This window comes from Cydia pomonella, unplaced genomic scaffold (assembly GCF_033807575.1).
Source record: "Cydia pomonella isolate Wapato2018A unplaced genomic scaffold, ilCydPomo1 PGA_scaffold_180, whole genome shotgun sequence".
In the NCBI taxonomy this organism is placed as follows: Eukaryota; Metazoa; Arthropoda; class Insecta; order Lepidoptera; family Tortricidae; genus Cydia; species Cydia pomonella.
The window spans coordinates 32,601-48,478 of NW_026907821.1; the positions used below are offsets into that span (position 1 = coordinate 32,601).

The 15,878-nt window shown below is 36.5% G+C and overlaps 1 protein-coding gene across 2 annotated transcripts; it reads left to right on the forward strand.

The window, feature by feature from the left end:
• The first annotated feature begins 6,320 nt into the window (after positions 1-6,320).
• On the forward strand, positions 6,321-12,839 carry LOC133533575 (uncharacterized). Of its 2 annotated transcripts, XM_061872579.1 has the most exons (7): positions 6,321-7,015; positions 8,867-8,969; positions 9,725-9,837; positions 11,046-11,246; positions 11,696-12,042; positions 12,253-12,376; positions 12,503-12,839. In XM_061872579.1, the coding sequence occupies exons 1-7, from the start codon at positions 6,809-6,811 to the stop codon at positions 12,563-12,565; spliced, it is 1,158 nt and encodes a 385-aa protein (XP_061728563.1). In that variant the 5' UTR covers positions 6,321-6,808; the 3' UTR covers positions 12,566-12,839. The 2 variants fall into 2 exon arrangements, with proteins under 2 accessions (XP_061728563.1, XP_061728561.1); XM_061872577.1 differs by having other exon boundaries at positions 12,253-12,628.
• Positions 12,840-15,878: the final 3,039 nt, after the last annotated feature.

Sequence of the window (15,878 nt, forward strand, 5' to 3'; positions counted from 1 at the left end):
ACCTCTAGCCCCCCAGGGGCTTATAAAAGGGTCTTCTATTCCATTCTATTTTGAATCTTTATTTTGACAAATCCAAATTGCATTTGCCTTTGCAAGTTTTGACGTGTGTTTTTGTATACAGTACGTAACAGAACGAAAGGCAAAGAAAGAGACCCATTAATGTTTAGGTCATACTGAACAACTTTTACTATGGGACAAACCCTGAAATCGCGAAAAAAAATTTGACTGTTTCATACATTTTGCTGGTCTGATGTTGAAATTTCCTATGGGAGAGTTAATTTTTCGCAATTTCGGGGTTGGTCCCATAGTAAAAGTTACTACCCTAAACATTAATGGGTCTCTTTCTTTGCCTTTCGTTCTGTTACATACTTTATTATGGAACAAAATCTGCATATACCAAAAAGTGTCCGAAAAAAAACCATAAATAGGTGCCGCTACAATACCTAGAATACTTGAGAAAAAAATCTAATCATAGACAGCGCATTTCACTCCGTCAATATCGCCTAGATTCTTAGCTACGCTAGCGCTACTCTGGAGAGATTTGGAACTATAATTTATAGCTGACACTTTTCCAACAATTCTGCCTAAGGAGTATGGAAGGTAAGGAACGAAAGAACCATGTACCAAAAAGTGTCATCAAAAATCTTTAAATAGGTGGCGCTACAAAGAGTACTTGAACAAAAAAATCAAATCATAGACAGCACAATTCACTCCGTCAATAACGCCTAGGTTCTTAGCTACTGTAGCGCTACTCTGGAGAGATTTGGAACTATTATTTATAGCTGACAGCTGGACACTTTTGCAAGAGTTCTACCATAAGAGATGCCACTCCTCTTAATTCCACACTCCATACTAAGGACTTTCTGTTCCTTGCATTTACCTTCCATATACTGTATAATGTGAGTATCTGTCAGGCCAATAGGGAAGTATTACTGCAATGTTCTGCCGCCAGAGTGCAGCACTAGCACCTCTCCTAAACCATAGAGTAACTTATTACATACTGTGCCTTAATCTGTTTTTTGACAAGTTTTCACAGATAATAAAATATGACATTGATACATCAAGGCGGTTTGTTTACAAAGGGCCTAACGGGAAACGCGAAAATCGAAATTTAGTTATCTGCCTCTTCATCTGATAGAGAGGTTAGATAACGAAATTTCGATTTTCTTGTTTCGCGGTAGACCCTCAGATTGCCCCCTACGCAGAGTTTCGCGTAATATTCCCTATTTGAACGTGCGACATTAGAATGATATTGGAATCATATTATTCTAATATCGGTTTGATGTCAGTGCATGTTCGTATTGACCTGTTTATGTCGCATGTTGCAGCATAGCGTCAAAACTACTAAGCCGAGTCTTACACCCTGGCGGGTCCTGTCCAAGTCCTGTCTCTGCATGCGTCCCATGACACGGGCAAGAACAGCATCTACTTGGTGAACCCCTGACATTTAATTAAAATTTCAAAAGGGCCTCTTCATGTTAGCTTCGGCTCCGCGCACGCCTGCTAAAGGTTCGGAACACCATTGTTCCGTGATGGAAAAGACATACAAATAATAATATATTATAAAGTAATATCAAATCTCTTGTAAAAGGGTCAAAATTCTTTTCGTTGTCTTGTTTTCTGTCCCCAAAAATGTGACGCGAACTTTTGTATGGCGTGAAATTTAGTTTTTAATTTTTCAGACTAGAAAGCCATGCAATAGTACTCATTTTTTTTATTAAAGACATAAATTTTTCCTCCTGTTCTCTCAAACTCTCGATTCCTTCTCACCGTACTGATTTTATCAAAGAGCATATAATCACTACGTTTGGTTTTATGTTTAACTCTTTCGCCGTTGAGGCAATCCGTCTCTGGAATTCCCTCCCTCTCTTTATTTGACAAGCCCCAAGCAAACCCGTTTTCAAACGACTACTTCGCAAGCATCTTCTGTCAGAAGAACTTAAATAACGTTCACCATCATGTATATGTACATAATAATATGTATTAGTCTATCTTTTATACATTATATAAGTAGTAGTATTTAACTATTTATATATTTTTAATATTATTTGACTTCACGTTTAATTTTTTTCTTATTATTTGTTATTATTTTTTCCTGCACCAACATACACAAATATCTCTGTTTGACCCAATGGTTGACTGGTAGAGAATGCCTTGTGTGCAATAAAGTTTAAATAAATAAAAAATAAATAAATAAAATAAATATAAGCGTGACAGAGTACCTAGAAACAAGACTCCGAAAAGAATTTTGCACGAAAAACGTTTGTGCAAGAACTTTTGAGATATTATTACCTACTCGTTTTTATCGAACTGGCTAACGTATTTTTGTCGTTCTTAATTCTTAAGCAGGACTTGACGGCTGTGTCAAATAAAAGGAATCAAATATTTGTATGTGTTATACCTAAGTGCTTTGGCTAAGTGGATTTGTTTATAATATTAATTGTTCGCTTGTGTTACTTTTCCCTTAAACTGAATTTGTACCTATCTATCTACAAATACTTACTTATATATACAGTAGTATTATAACAGCATGGCGGGGTCTCGAACAGAATTAATGACTGTTCGGGAAATGATCGATGCTGCCATAAAATTCGATAATGATGTAAGTTATAAAAAAATATTGAACAATAAGTTATCGCGTTGAGTGCGGATCAAACGAAACCCCTTAATAAAAGATGCTCTTATCAGTGGCCTTCATTTGATCCATGCAATAAAATGCCTAAAAACGACTCCAGGAGCCCAAGTCAGATTTTGATACGACCTTGAAGATCGCTCACGCTGCCTGGTGCATGCAAAATGAAGTGATAGTCGTGCGTAAGATGCGCTCCGATCACCAAGACGATCGTCAAGGTCATTCAACACTAACAATCAAATTAGAATCAACCACCGTGCTTATCACAAATGCGTTTCTTATAGGAACCTCTGGTAGACTACAAGATGCTGGAATCAGTCTTATACATCATCGGAGGTCAGCTGAATGTTCTACAAAGACATGTGTTGGTTACCTACAGAGAGTTGAAGGATGCTCAGTCCAAAAAACTAGACAAAAAGGTCCAAAAAACCAAAATCGTACTTACTCAATTAAAGATTCACAGAAAAGTGGCTAAGACCCAGTCTGCGACTGAAAGATATTTTACGAAGAAGCCTCATACTAAGAGAAGAAGGTCTAGATCTAAGTCTAAATCTAGGTCTATGGATGTTAGTATACCTTATAGCATTTTTTTCGTTTTACTCACTGATTTATGCACCCAAAATAGATTCTGTTATAGTTATTCCTCTTTAGAATTTAAATTTTCTGGTAATCTTATTTTTTAGGAATCTGGATCAGCAAAGCGGATATTAAAGGAAGATCACTTCAGTTAGTATTTAAAAAAAACTATACAGATATAACTGAATACATAACTCCGTGAAAGATAATGACCTTGCAATTTTGCGGCTATTTAAATAATTGACTTAGAACTGTTCGTTTCGGCGGTTTGGGACCACAAATAAATATTACCACTTTTAATATTGTCCACTGCTCAAAATACGCGCTTTGCAAAGTGTTCACTTCTCAAAGTGCATCTACGTAAAATGTATACTTCTATTAGGTACCCATTCCTAGCATTACCGTTTAACGTAACCTAGCGTTACCAAAAAATTACCGTTTCTTGAAGTTAAATTGCTCGGTTCTTGTAATCACTTCTGGAAATGCCCGATTGTTGAATGAACCACTTCTGGAAATGATTTTTTCGAAGTTAGCGATTCTATTATATAAATCATCAAAGCCAAAAATAGTACCAATCCTAAGAAGCTATAGTGTCTGTCAACCTCAGCTCAACCTGAATTGGCAAAGACAACCCTTCACTGCCCTTCTCTTCATCGCTAAGAATTTTGCCGCACTCGACCGATAATTTCGTGACATGTTGTAAACGAACCATGTGTCAGGGTCGAGCTTTTTAGTACTTGCGCCTTTAAGTGTAAGGCTGCGCTTGCACCAGAGATGCACGAGGATGCCTAACGAGGGATGTCTTTATTAAAAATCAATAGAATCACTTTATTTACCTGTCAGCCTAATATATTGGACATTTTGAGTAGTGTACCTACATTATTAAAAGTGATAATTTTCATTTGTGGTCCCAAGCCGCCGAAACTCTATTTTCTTTGTCATTTCTTAACTTTATTTTCTTTGCCATTCCAAATTTATTTCTGTGCAAATTTTAATTTATCTTGGGGTTTACAGATGTATATCATGAGAAATTACTTGTTGGTAAGTTACACATTTAATTTTTAAAGTAATTCATTTTTATTTATTATTCTTCAATATATATTTTCTTGTATTTAGTATTACGTAATTCCATAACATAATATAAAAGAAGATATTATTTTTTATTTATTTAGTATCAAGGACGCAGACGAAGCCGACGCAAGAAAGTCAAATAGGTAAACTGTTGCCTTTTTAAATATTATAATATTTGATTGAAGTTCATTTCTTCAGAATAATATTGGAATAATACTATATTTCAGATTTTCGCAGTTCGATAGCTACCCAAGAACAATATGATAGAATGGTGGCAGAGGTTCGTAAACTTCAAGCCAAGTTTGGTGTAATACCTAATGTGGAAACCGCCTGGTCAAACCTTCACAAGCCCACCTCAATCACCGACCCAAAGGCCGCACTGAATATGGCCACTAGATTAGAAGCGTCCTATAAAAAACTTAATGAAATGCTAGTTGTGATCACTAAGTTTGCTAGTAGCATACCAGGTATAAATCTAGAAGGACCGTTCGACGAAAGTTTTTTTCACAAATCGAGAAAAACCTCGACAGAAACACTAAAACCTCCAACTACCGAGTCAGAAGAAGTTCTTGTAGATACACATCCACCAGAGAAAAAAATTGATCTAGAAAATATGGCAACTTGGTCTGAATTGAAGTAAGCATCCATAATACATTGATTCGGAGAGTAGTAGAAAAATATTAGAGGAATAAATGGATCAAATAATAGGAAAAAGTCTTGCATGCGATTTTGAATAGCAGCAGATGAAGCTAAGTGGTGTTCTCGTTTTGTTCACCTCCTCGGTGTTCAAAATTCAAAATCAATACACGCTCTTTTTATCTTAACAATAAAGTTCATCATCTTCCTCGCGTTGTCCCGGCATATTTGCCATGGCTCATGGGAACCTGGGGTCCGCTTGGCAACTAATCCCTAGAGTTAGCATAGGCACTAGCTTTTACGAAAGCGGCTGCCATCTGACCTTCCAAGAGGGCAAACTAGGCGTTGGGACTAGTCCGGGTTTCTCACGATGTTTTCCTTCACCGAAAAGCGACTTGTACATATATGGCTGAATCAACTTTTATTGTCAGCAAAATTTGACCTACTCTGACTGAAGTAGATAGAAGTGATAAAAAAATCTACTCCATTTCAAATATTTTTTGTAGGGGCCACATATAAGGATCTTGTCCTGCTTGATACTTTGGGGTATTTTCATGTTCTATTGTTGCTAATCTACCTATTCGACATTACTAGACTGAAATAAGGGAAGAATTTGTTTTACTACTCGTCGACTGTAATGGTTGAATTAAGATTTCGTATACCAAACTATAACTGCGTAATTTTCTTGTATGGGCTCCCAACTCAATCATAAAATTCATTTCGATACGCTGTAGTCAACTATAAGAAAATTTACCTATCACGTGCCGCCGCGCCCCCATAGAAAAGACTAAACGGGGGGCATTTGTGTCTTTTGTCTACTGAGATACTTACCAATTTTCATTGATTATCTAGGTTTTTATAGTAAAAAAAGTTATTATTTTTGATAACTCGTAGAAAAAGTATACAGTACAAAAAAGAGAAAAGTGTACAATAGTGATATAATCAAGCTTCCTAATATCACGATTGAATAAAAACCTAATTTAGGTCTCAAATTAATTTTACAAAACATTATTCATTTCATTTTAGTGTCGACATGGAAAATATACGAAACAAAAACGTTAAACGCTTATCTGAGTCAGCTACCAAAGCCACTGAAACAGCAAGGAGGGCTAACTTGTTGTTCAAAGAGGCCGGTAAGCTTGATTTTATTATTTTATAACAGTTTAATTTCGGAGCGATTATTGTGGGGTGCAGAATTTCTTTATTTTTGAAATATGATTACCGGCATATATTTACATTATTTTACATTGGTCCTTGTAACTTTTTTTCGTCAATTTTTTCATGGTTATTTTATTACGATTTCCTGTTTTTGCCAATCAGTACCCCTAGTGTAATTTTAGTCGATAGCGAAACGTGACGTACGCGTTTGCGTTAAGTCTCATTTTTTATGGGTTTTTGAACAGCGCACCAAGCGGGACGTTTTTGAAAGTCAAAAATCTCATACAAAATGACACTTAACGCAAACGCGTACGTCACGTTTCGCTGTCGAAAATATTTACACTAGGGGTACTGAATCTTTAATGTCGGGTTAAAAATACTCTATACTTATAGGTTGTCGCGTTTAGAAGGTATGCACTTAGATCCGATAAAAGCCAATGATACAAGACTATATAAAAACTACAGAGTTTTAGAAAAAAATCACTTTTCAGAAAAATCTGGTTAAGATTTTTTGAAAAAAACGGAGGCAATTATAATACCGAGGCCTTAATTATTAAATTTTTAAGGCACTTTAAAGTTTAGCTTCGCGAAAATATTAGTAATTTTTCTGCGAAACTACAGTCTGTCAAGCCATTTCCGTCAGTATTTTCTAGCGGCAAGCGGCAGATTTAAAAAATGTAGGCGTGAAGGGTAATCGTCTTATAGAAAATTTTAATGTAGCGCCTTTTTCTACTGATGAAATTGTGGATTTATATGATACTCTCAATTTATATGTTAAATATGAATAATATAATTTATATAATCAATAACATTTTCAAAAAAATTATAGCACCAAAACTAACGGAGGCCCAACTAATTAATGTCAGATTCGCAAGATTAAGAGTTCAGGTGGACCGCTTTACTAATAAAGCCAATGCATTTGATGTTGTCATGGCGTCACAGGTAAAATATGTGTCGTGTTACTTTACTTAGGGCCTGTTTCACAATGTCCAAGTAAAGTCCTGAATAAGCTACTTGCCACTTATCTGACGAATAAAGTCATCGTCGGCGTTTTACTATCTTCAAATAAGCTTAACTAGTCGATAAAGTCCTAATTTTTGGAGGAAGTTTTATCTGGGAGTTAATTTATTTGTTAATAAGCTATCCAATACTTTACTTGTACATTGTGCAACAGGCCCTTAATGAAGATCGTGTTAGATTAAATTAATAGCTTAAGGCCCCGTAGGTTCGTGTTCTTCTCTCACGTGCGCGTGAGCGAGATGGATGTGTTTGGGATCACGAATATCATGTTTTTTTTTAATTTCTATTTTTGTTAGATTATAGATGTGTTTGACGAAGCTTGTTGCGGAATTTAAAAGTTGTTTTAGTGTTAATGTAGAATAAGTTTGTGGCGATGCTTGTGCGGATTACATTTGTGTTTTGACGAAGCATGTGGCGGATTGCATTTGTATTTGTATGTTAGTATAGATTCTCATTGCATCTTTTGTAATCAATTAATAAAATTATGGTTTTATTTATTTTAAGTACTCAAAAATAAAAAAGTTTTTCTTGCAAAAATTTCATTTTTGGTACAAGCTTTTATCGCTGACTATACTTTTCTTTCCACACTTATCGAGACAATTCTAACAACCCCAACCACAGTTATTTTGCGTTGTTTTATCACAGAGTTCCCATGACCCCCTCCGATCCAACATCAGATCAGCTCCATGTCATCATAATTATTGCATTGTCATTGTCATCCGATTTAGATATGTATGCAAAATTTTAGCTCAATCGGAAATCGGAAATTTAGTTTCCTGGATTTGACCCACCTAACTAAGAAACAAACATACATAAAGCCTGAGCAGTAATATGATCACGCGCCATATTGCGGAATTACATTTTTCATAATATTAAACTGAACTGTCACCCTGTACATGAGAATAACAGCGCCCTCTTGACAATGATCATATACTCGTATTTCTAGTCAGGGTTTACTAACAGGGCAAGTTAAATAAAAGCTTGTAAAAAGTTATCGCTGAGTTCCTTCAAAAATAAAATTGCGCATTTTTACAAGCAATTTTCATAACATGTGTGCATAATTTTTAAAGTGCGTTTTAGACCTCTGTCGTGATTTTTTCCTATCGAGCGTCCTAAGTCAAAAAAACAGGATTCGAATAGCTCAAATCCCTGGAGAAAATCCTCAAGATAACTAATTTAATTTTAAGCAACCGTATTTAATTAATTTAATAATTTTAAGCGAACCTACGGCACCTTAATTTGTGACGTTCCACGTGTAATGATACCTTATGGCGGTCGGCGCTTATGCTATTATTAACGATTTTCCAATACTAATATCGTGCTGTATCTTAGGGTAAAGAGAAATAGGACCGGATTTGTCCACACGACTATGTTTTCCATGTCAAAAATAATAATAATAATGCCGTGCTATGCGACGTAAGCGCCCACCGCCATAAGATACCTTTACCCGTGTAACATTTGTTCCGAATTTTGTTCCATGTTGACACACAGGCCCATAAGAGAACATTAATTCGCTGTTTAACAAACATTTGTTTGTGTATCAAAGCTTAAGGAGAAAATTTTAAAGTAAAAGCCGTGTAATTAAGAAAAATATACCTAAAAAATTATTGTCAACGTATTTGGCCATACTATTTGCCTGGCTTGTTATTATATTTTCTAGCTTAATAAGCTTAGTTGTTTCTTACGCAAAAATCTTATTACTAGTACTTCATTCTTCTTACTTTTTCATTCTTAATTATTTTTTTATTTCGTAATTCTGTTCCATTTGTTTAGATGAGCGACTGCCAGGAAAATGTGACACAGATGCAATATAATGTCGAGACGATCAAAGAACGCATAGATGACCATTTAGCGCACCCAGCAGAAGATCCTGTTGGTACTTACCTTAAAATTTTTAAGGTTCCGTAGTCAACTAGGAAGACCCTTATAGTTTCACCATGTACGTCTGACTGTCCGTCCGCGGTTTTACTCCGTGATCGTTGGTGCTAGAAAGGTGCAATTTTGCAATACCTACATCAATCAATCATGGCGACAACATGGTAAAATAAAAAATACAATTTTTTTTTGGGTGCAGTCGTCATCAGATATATCGGAGCTGGCGAGGTGCTCAAAAATATCTGAGCATGCACCCTAACGCCTTGACAATAGTGGCGTGTTCAGATATTTGTGAGCACCTTGGCCGCTCCCATATATCTGATGGCGACTGAACCTCCCCTACACGTAATTTTTTTCGCTTTAACCCTATGGTGTGGAGTGTCGTTGGATAATTCTTATAGGAGTACAAATAGTCTCCATCCATAATAAAACCTTTCATTGAAAACTATAGCTTGGTTAAGCCATCTTTGAATTACCTATCGCAAAAAGGGAAGACTCCATTGTTATTAAAAAGACATGCTGCGAAGGTACTACTCCCTTTTACTTGTAATGTATATATACGATACTTAATAACAGATAGATAGATAGCCCCCGTAACTACGGAACCCTACACTGAGCATGACCCGACATGCTCTTGGCCAGCTTCCAATTAATCCATAGTTCCAATATTTATCTTTAAAAATGGAATAATTGCTTACTCCTTACTAAAAGACAAGAGTTATTCTCACGTTATAATTAATAACAATAATCTTTCAGCTGTAGCTGCGATAAAAGAAGAGTTCGCGGATATGCAATTCAACCTAGTTGCTGCAAAGAATAACCAAATGGAACTAACAGGCATCCAGGAACAAACTGGTGCAGATCTTACTGTATGTTATTAGAATTATATGTATATACAATAAGCCAATGAGTTATGAAACTAAAATATTACTCAAGCAAAGAGTACTTAGTACATTAATTAATATATATACAACGGCAAGTACTTCGTGATTGTTGTAGGTGGCGCTAATTTTCAATATTTGTATTTCGAAGTAGCAAAAAAAGTCATCGCATTTTCCGAATTAGCCCTTCCGTCATTAAAATGAGGACTATAGGTACATAACCAGACATTCGCAATGACATCTAGGTACTTCGGAATTTTAAAGTCAGTTAAAACAGGAGGGAGAAACTGCAGCATTCGTGCATTCTCGGCTTCGTTCGGCTCGGCATTGCTCCGAGCAATTATTATGCCGGCTGTACACACTCGCCTCTCGCCTCTCGCCGAGAGTTTTGGGCGAGAAGCTCTCGACGAAAGCACACCATGTACACACTCGTGCACGTCATTTGAACAGAGGATATCGGCCACGATGGACCTAGAAACTGTTGCTGTCGTTTGTCTTTGTGCTGTTAGTTATTATAATTACTTACACATATATCATTAAAAAAAAATTTACTAAACCATGGCGAAAACGAAGGTGGTGGATGATTACTATGCACCGCAAAAGAACCCAGTAAGTATTCACATATCAAGGTTTTTTTAGTTACTGCTGCGAATCATGTTAATTTTGATAGCATTCTAAAGATTCCATTTCACGATCGTTGGACCACATTTTAACCGATAGCGAACACGTCTTTACACAAATACAGTAAGCGGGCAACTAAATGAACGAGTGTGTACATGCTTAGTCTCGTTTACCTCGCGCGAGAGCGGACGAGACCCTTTGACTCGGCCGCAAAAAACCGACACGCGGCCGAGGCGAACCGAGGCGAGAACCGAGCGGGCGAGACAAGGCGAGAGCATCATGTACACACTCGTTCTCGGTCGGTCTCGGGGTGTCTCGGCGAGTGTGTACAGCCGGCATTAGGGTTGGCACAACTTGACGTCCCGTTGCGTGCACAACCACAGATAAGATAATGACTTGAATTTTGACAACCCTAAATAGCTGATAGGGATAGTGCCATACATCAGAAAGGGCCAGCATGATTCGTCTCTGAATCGCTGTCAAACTTCGGTTTTGTAGGAAGTTTCTTTTCTGTACGATACTACTATTACTTATTCTGTGGTTAAAATAAAATCAGTAAAATGTAATTATTCCAGAGAATTAAAAAAAGACTTGAAATGATCGGTCGAGTCAAAACTACTCGGGAGGAAGCCTTAGAAGCCCTGCAGTATAAAGCGAGAGTGGTTGACGTCAACGGTTTGTTATCTAGAGAGCAGCTCTGCGCTGTTGTCGGATTTCTGCAAGGAGAAATTCATAAGACAAAATATCACATTGAATCCGGGGAAATTAATTGGCAGGTACCTATACGATAACAATCCGTTCTTATGAAATAAAATAAAAATTAATGGATTATATGTGGTTCAATGAATTTAAAATTAATACATCCCGCGTTACGAACCCTTTCCAGCGTTTGTAGTAGACAGGATAAACACCGAGACGTCCGAGATGTATTTTAAATTAATTATACCCGATATAATATTTAACGGATTATACCTATATTGATATTTTTTATATAGATCGCGGTAATCGAAGACAACCGTCGATAATATGTTATGCGACGAAGGCCAAAAATATGTGAAACACTCTTATTGCGCTACAAATATGAAATTGTGTTAGATATTTTTGCGGCTTTTGTGCCACAGAAAAAGCAACCCTTGCCAAAACTATAATATTATTTCGGCGCATTTTTTTCAGCCATTACGCACCGATTCTACGTGTGTAACGAAAACCTACTTGTTTTCCACAGGCCTGCATAGATGATTTTATTATGACAACCATGAATGAAAAATGTGACCGCGTGCAAGCTTTAACTTTGAATAACTCACTGCGCGACTATTATAGATCAATGAACGCTGTACTCAATACAATGCTTAATATTGTCGGCGATTACCCAGTAAATCTATTTAAGAAAAAAATGGACCGCGATGGAAATTGTTTATCATGCGGAACGGCTGCCGATACAAAAGTATCAGACAAATATATGGAGCTTGCAAGACGCATGATCAAGCGACAAGCTGCTGAAATAGATGATGACGAAATTCCGCCAAAACCATGTGTTCCTGGGCGGCCGATACCACACCCTGTGGATCCGAGGTATAAATTATAAATAATTCAAAGTGTAGTATTTTCTCGAAGATCAACTCGCACTTTTGACGCAGTGTTTATTAGCACAACTAGCTCCGCAGGGTAAAGCTTATAAGGGGAATAAGCACGAAGGATGAAAACACAACTCAAAATTAGCATCTAATTACTACTTGTCAAAGACTTGGGAAAAATTAATAAATTTTTGTTCGTAATCCGCAGGGCATTAGTTTGCGAGCGGTACTGCGGAGCGTCTGTTAGCAAAACTGAAGAAAGTCTATCATCGTCATTAGGATTAGATGTTACGGACATAAACCCAACACATGTAACAGACATGCGAGGAAAGGTAAATGGTGATCGCAATCAATTGACAAGTTTGATAAATGGAAAGGAAGGCTTGAACAATATTGCTTTGGCCTATTGTTTTACTGGTAATTGTTACACATAATTAGATAATTCTTATTAATTTCAGGTACATTTGCCCTGCACACCGTGCACTCACTCCGAGGAAACTTTTTTTAAATATACTTTGTGATTAGTGCATAATAATCAAGTATTTAAGTGGGTACCTAACGGTGACCTATTTATTACCTACTCGTATAACAAAACATGGTAAAACATGGGTAAAATATTTTTCACCTCAGCCGCTCGAACAAGCAGACTTTCGTCACTCCAGGGAGTGAGGAAAGTGCGACTTTCATCACTCCAGGGAGCGAGACAAAGTACCTTTAATATGTTCTCACTACTGAGGTGAAAAGTTGTATGTCACACGAGAGTGATTCACAAAGTTATTTTACTTCTCGTGTTTTTGAGTATCAGATTAGAATCACTCACTTCGCTCGTGATCGTGATCAACACTCGCAAAAAAAAACAACTTTCCTCTCTCGTTGCACAAATCACTATTGGATAATACTTGACTGTGGTCTGTCAGTAGGACATTCATTCATTCATTTGTTATTATTGTTTACTATTTTAACCCAATACCTATAGGTAATACTTAGACAATAATTTCATTACCGTGAATCTTATTTGTATTTTAGAGCGTTGTAATTTTAATTTTATTAAAATAAAGTAAAAGTTAAAAAATACATAACGTATAAAATTTCCAGTCCAGTAGCATATTTTATGCCAAGTTGGCAATACTGATCCAGCGGCAGGATGGATGTAACACAGATCATATAATACTGATGTAATAAGGTACTAATTACATTCACACTTCCCGAAATCAGTCCCGATTTCGGGCCTGAAAATCGTTTTTCGTTTCACGGAATATCAGCACATCGTTAACAATATTTGAAATGTAAAAAAATTTTTGTCTTGAATTGCCATAAATGTTCCATGTTTGATATTTATGCATATGAAGCATTTTTTACATTTCAAATATTGTTAACGATGTGCTGATATTTGGTGAAAAGGAAAAATATTATTTCTAGGGCCCGAAATCGGATCTGATATCAGGCCTGATAATGTGTGTATGTAATTGACACTTAAGCCCTATAGAGGCTGTGCGAAAAGAGAAGAGTCGTGGAATGGTTGGAGCCTAATACATTCCACGACTCTTCTCTTTCCGAACAGATTCTAGCGAAAACTTGACAATAAGCTGTTTAAAGCATAGTATGTATAAAGGTCTTCCGGTTCGAGCGCAATCTTGATTATCGCGCCTCGGGATTAATTACTTTGTTTTTTGCTCATTAATATTGTTTAAAGTGTAATATCGATAGCTTATTACATATACAGTAAACTAATGTAGTAGTGTGCAGTGAATGAAGAATTAATTTTGAAACGCGTTTAACACCATTTTGTAGTCAACGGCCGGTAGTGTACGTGATACTAGTAAAATCCAGCTATCGCTTTACAAGTGCTGATTAAATCACCGTACAAGTTTAGTCGTATCTCAAGCTCATAATACCTTGATACTGGCGAATTATAAAAGAAGAAGATAATAAAATCACCGTACACTATCTTGTATTAACCGTACAAAGTTCCGAATTCCTTGATACTGGCAAAATAGTCCCACTGGACTGAAGCCATATTTTATTAAAAGAAGTGAATAGTATTATAAAACTATGGTTTTAAATATGTGCTAGTGCTGCAGTAATACCCCCTATTAGAGTGACAGAGAAAGATGCCCGCAATTTGCGAACTTCGGTGTTTGCGGTAGGCTCTGAATGGTATACTGCGACCTAGTCCCCTCGACCGACTGGACTGGATTTCTTTCGATCGACCGACCTAAACCTCCAGCGATATCAACTTCCCCCCCCCCCCCCCCCCCCAACTAGTTCACTGGCTGGCTACGCCCTTTTTTCTTTATACCTACTACGTATACGGCCCGCCTAATGGGAAACAGTCTCCGTAGCATATGTACGCCTGCAACTCCAGAAGAACATGCGTACATAAAGTCTTATACAAAATGTATTTACCAGGCAAAAGGTGATATGCCACCACATAGTACATCATTTACCATAGTCAGTTTTTAACTCTAAATCTCCTAAGTAAGAGGACAAGTCTTTAAAGGGAACTTTTAAGACTACGCAAATTCCCTAGTTATAGGTTGAACACAATAATAATTTTATTACATGATACGACAACACCACTAACCGGGCTAAGGGCAGAACAATTCCCACATAGTCAAACTTCTAACAAGGCGTTGGGATAGTGTCATCCCACATTTTAATTCTGGTGATACCTATTACAAAAATGTAGAATATTTAGCAAATTATCAGATTAGATAACCTTACAACACTCAAAATCTACGAAATATTAAAAATTTGTCGCAACTATATGCTTTTATTTCTCTGAAATTAAGTAGTGTTCGGTTTTCGTCAGACCCCACCGTAATTACTGCTCAAGTGAATGCAAACGACTGCCAAAGAAACATTGTTGGATTTAGAAGCGTGTTGTAAATGAAGATCATATAATAATATTTTCAGGGATCGATATAATGCTTTATAGGTTATAAGGTTTGGAGCTAAAACCCGACCATAGTAAACGATATATTATATGGGTGGCTCTGCCTGGTAAAGGGTTAAAAAATGTAGGCGCGAAGAGTTAACTTCCCATTTTCCCATAGAAAATTTGAATTTCACGCCTTTTCAGCTGTCAAGTTGGGTGTGTTTAAGTATATCCAACATCTTAACTTCTGTGACTGTCAAATGACTATAAATTGTAAAGATACGTTCGAATCTTACTTAAATTATATTGCGCATAGCTGTAATTCTTTAATTCAGTATAATTCATCTACGTATTTATCACATAATTATGTTTTCTTACAATAATAATTATCAAAAAGCAATGTAGGTATAAGACAAAATATTGCAGAATCTAAACGCACACTATAATGTCAGCCACAGCCACTATAGTCTATTTTTTATCCCGTAGACTAAAATGACATTTCATGTGTTGCTAGTTTTATACGTCTTATAAATAGCGATGTGCTACAACCGGTACTAACCGAAAATAAACTATTGGGAGGTACTTATATAGGTGATGGCACTTCATATTCACATTTGTTTTTTGCCTCTGTGTTCACATATTTGTACACATTTACTATCATAAATTTCTCGCCTTGGCTGAGGGGTTTAACTTTTCGTTTTTTCGGAGGCGATAACACTTCTTCGCCGCGTCATGCGACGAGGTAGATGGGCGATTAGGATCCATGTATATGTAAACTAAACTTAACAATAATGCAGCAAACGTAACAAAATAATAACTAACTAAAATCAACAAACGTCACAAAAAAAGTCAACAAAAACGTACTGATCACATTCGATTCACTATACGAGTAAAGTAACGAATACATAACGAATACGAATGTCGAATACGTAAACCAAAAATACCAAAATGGCGTT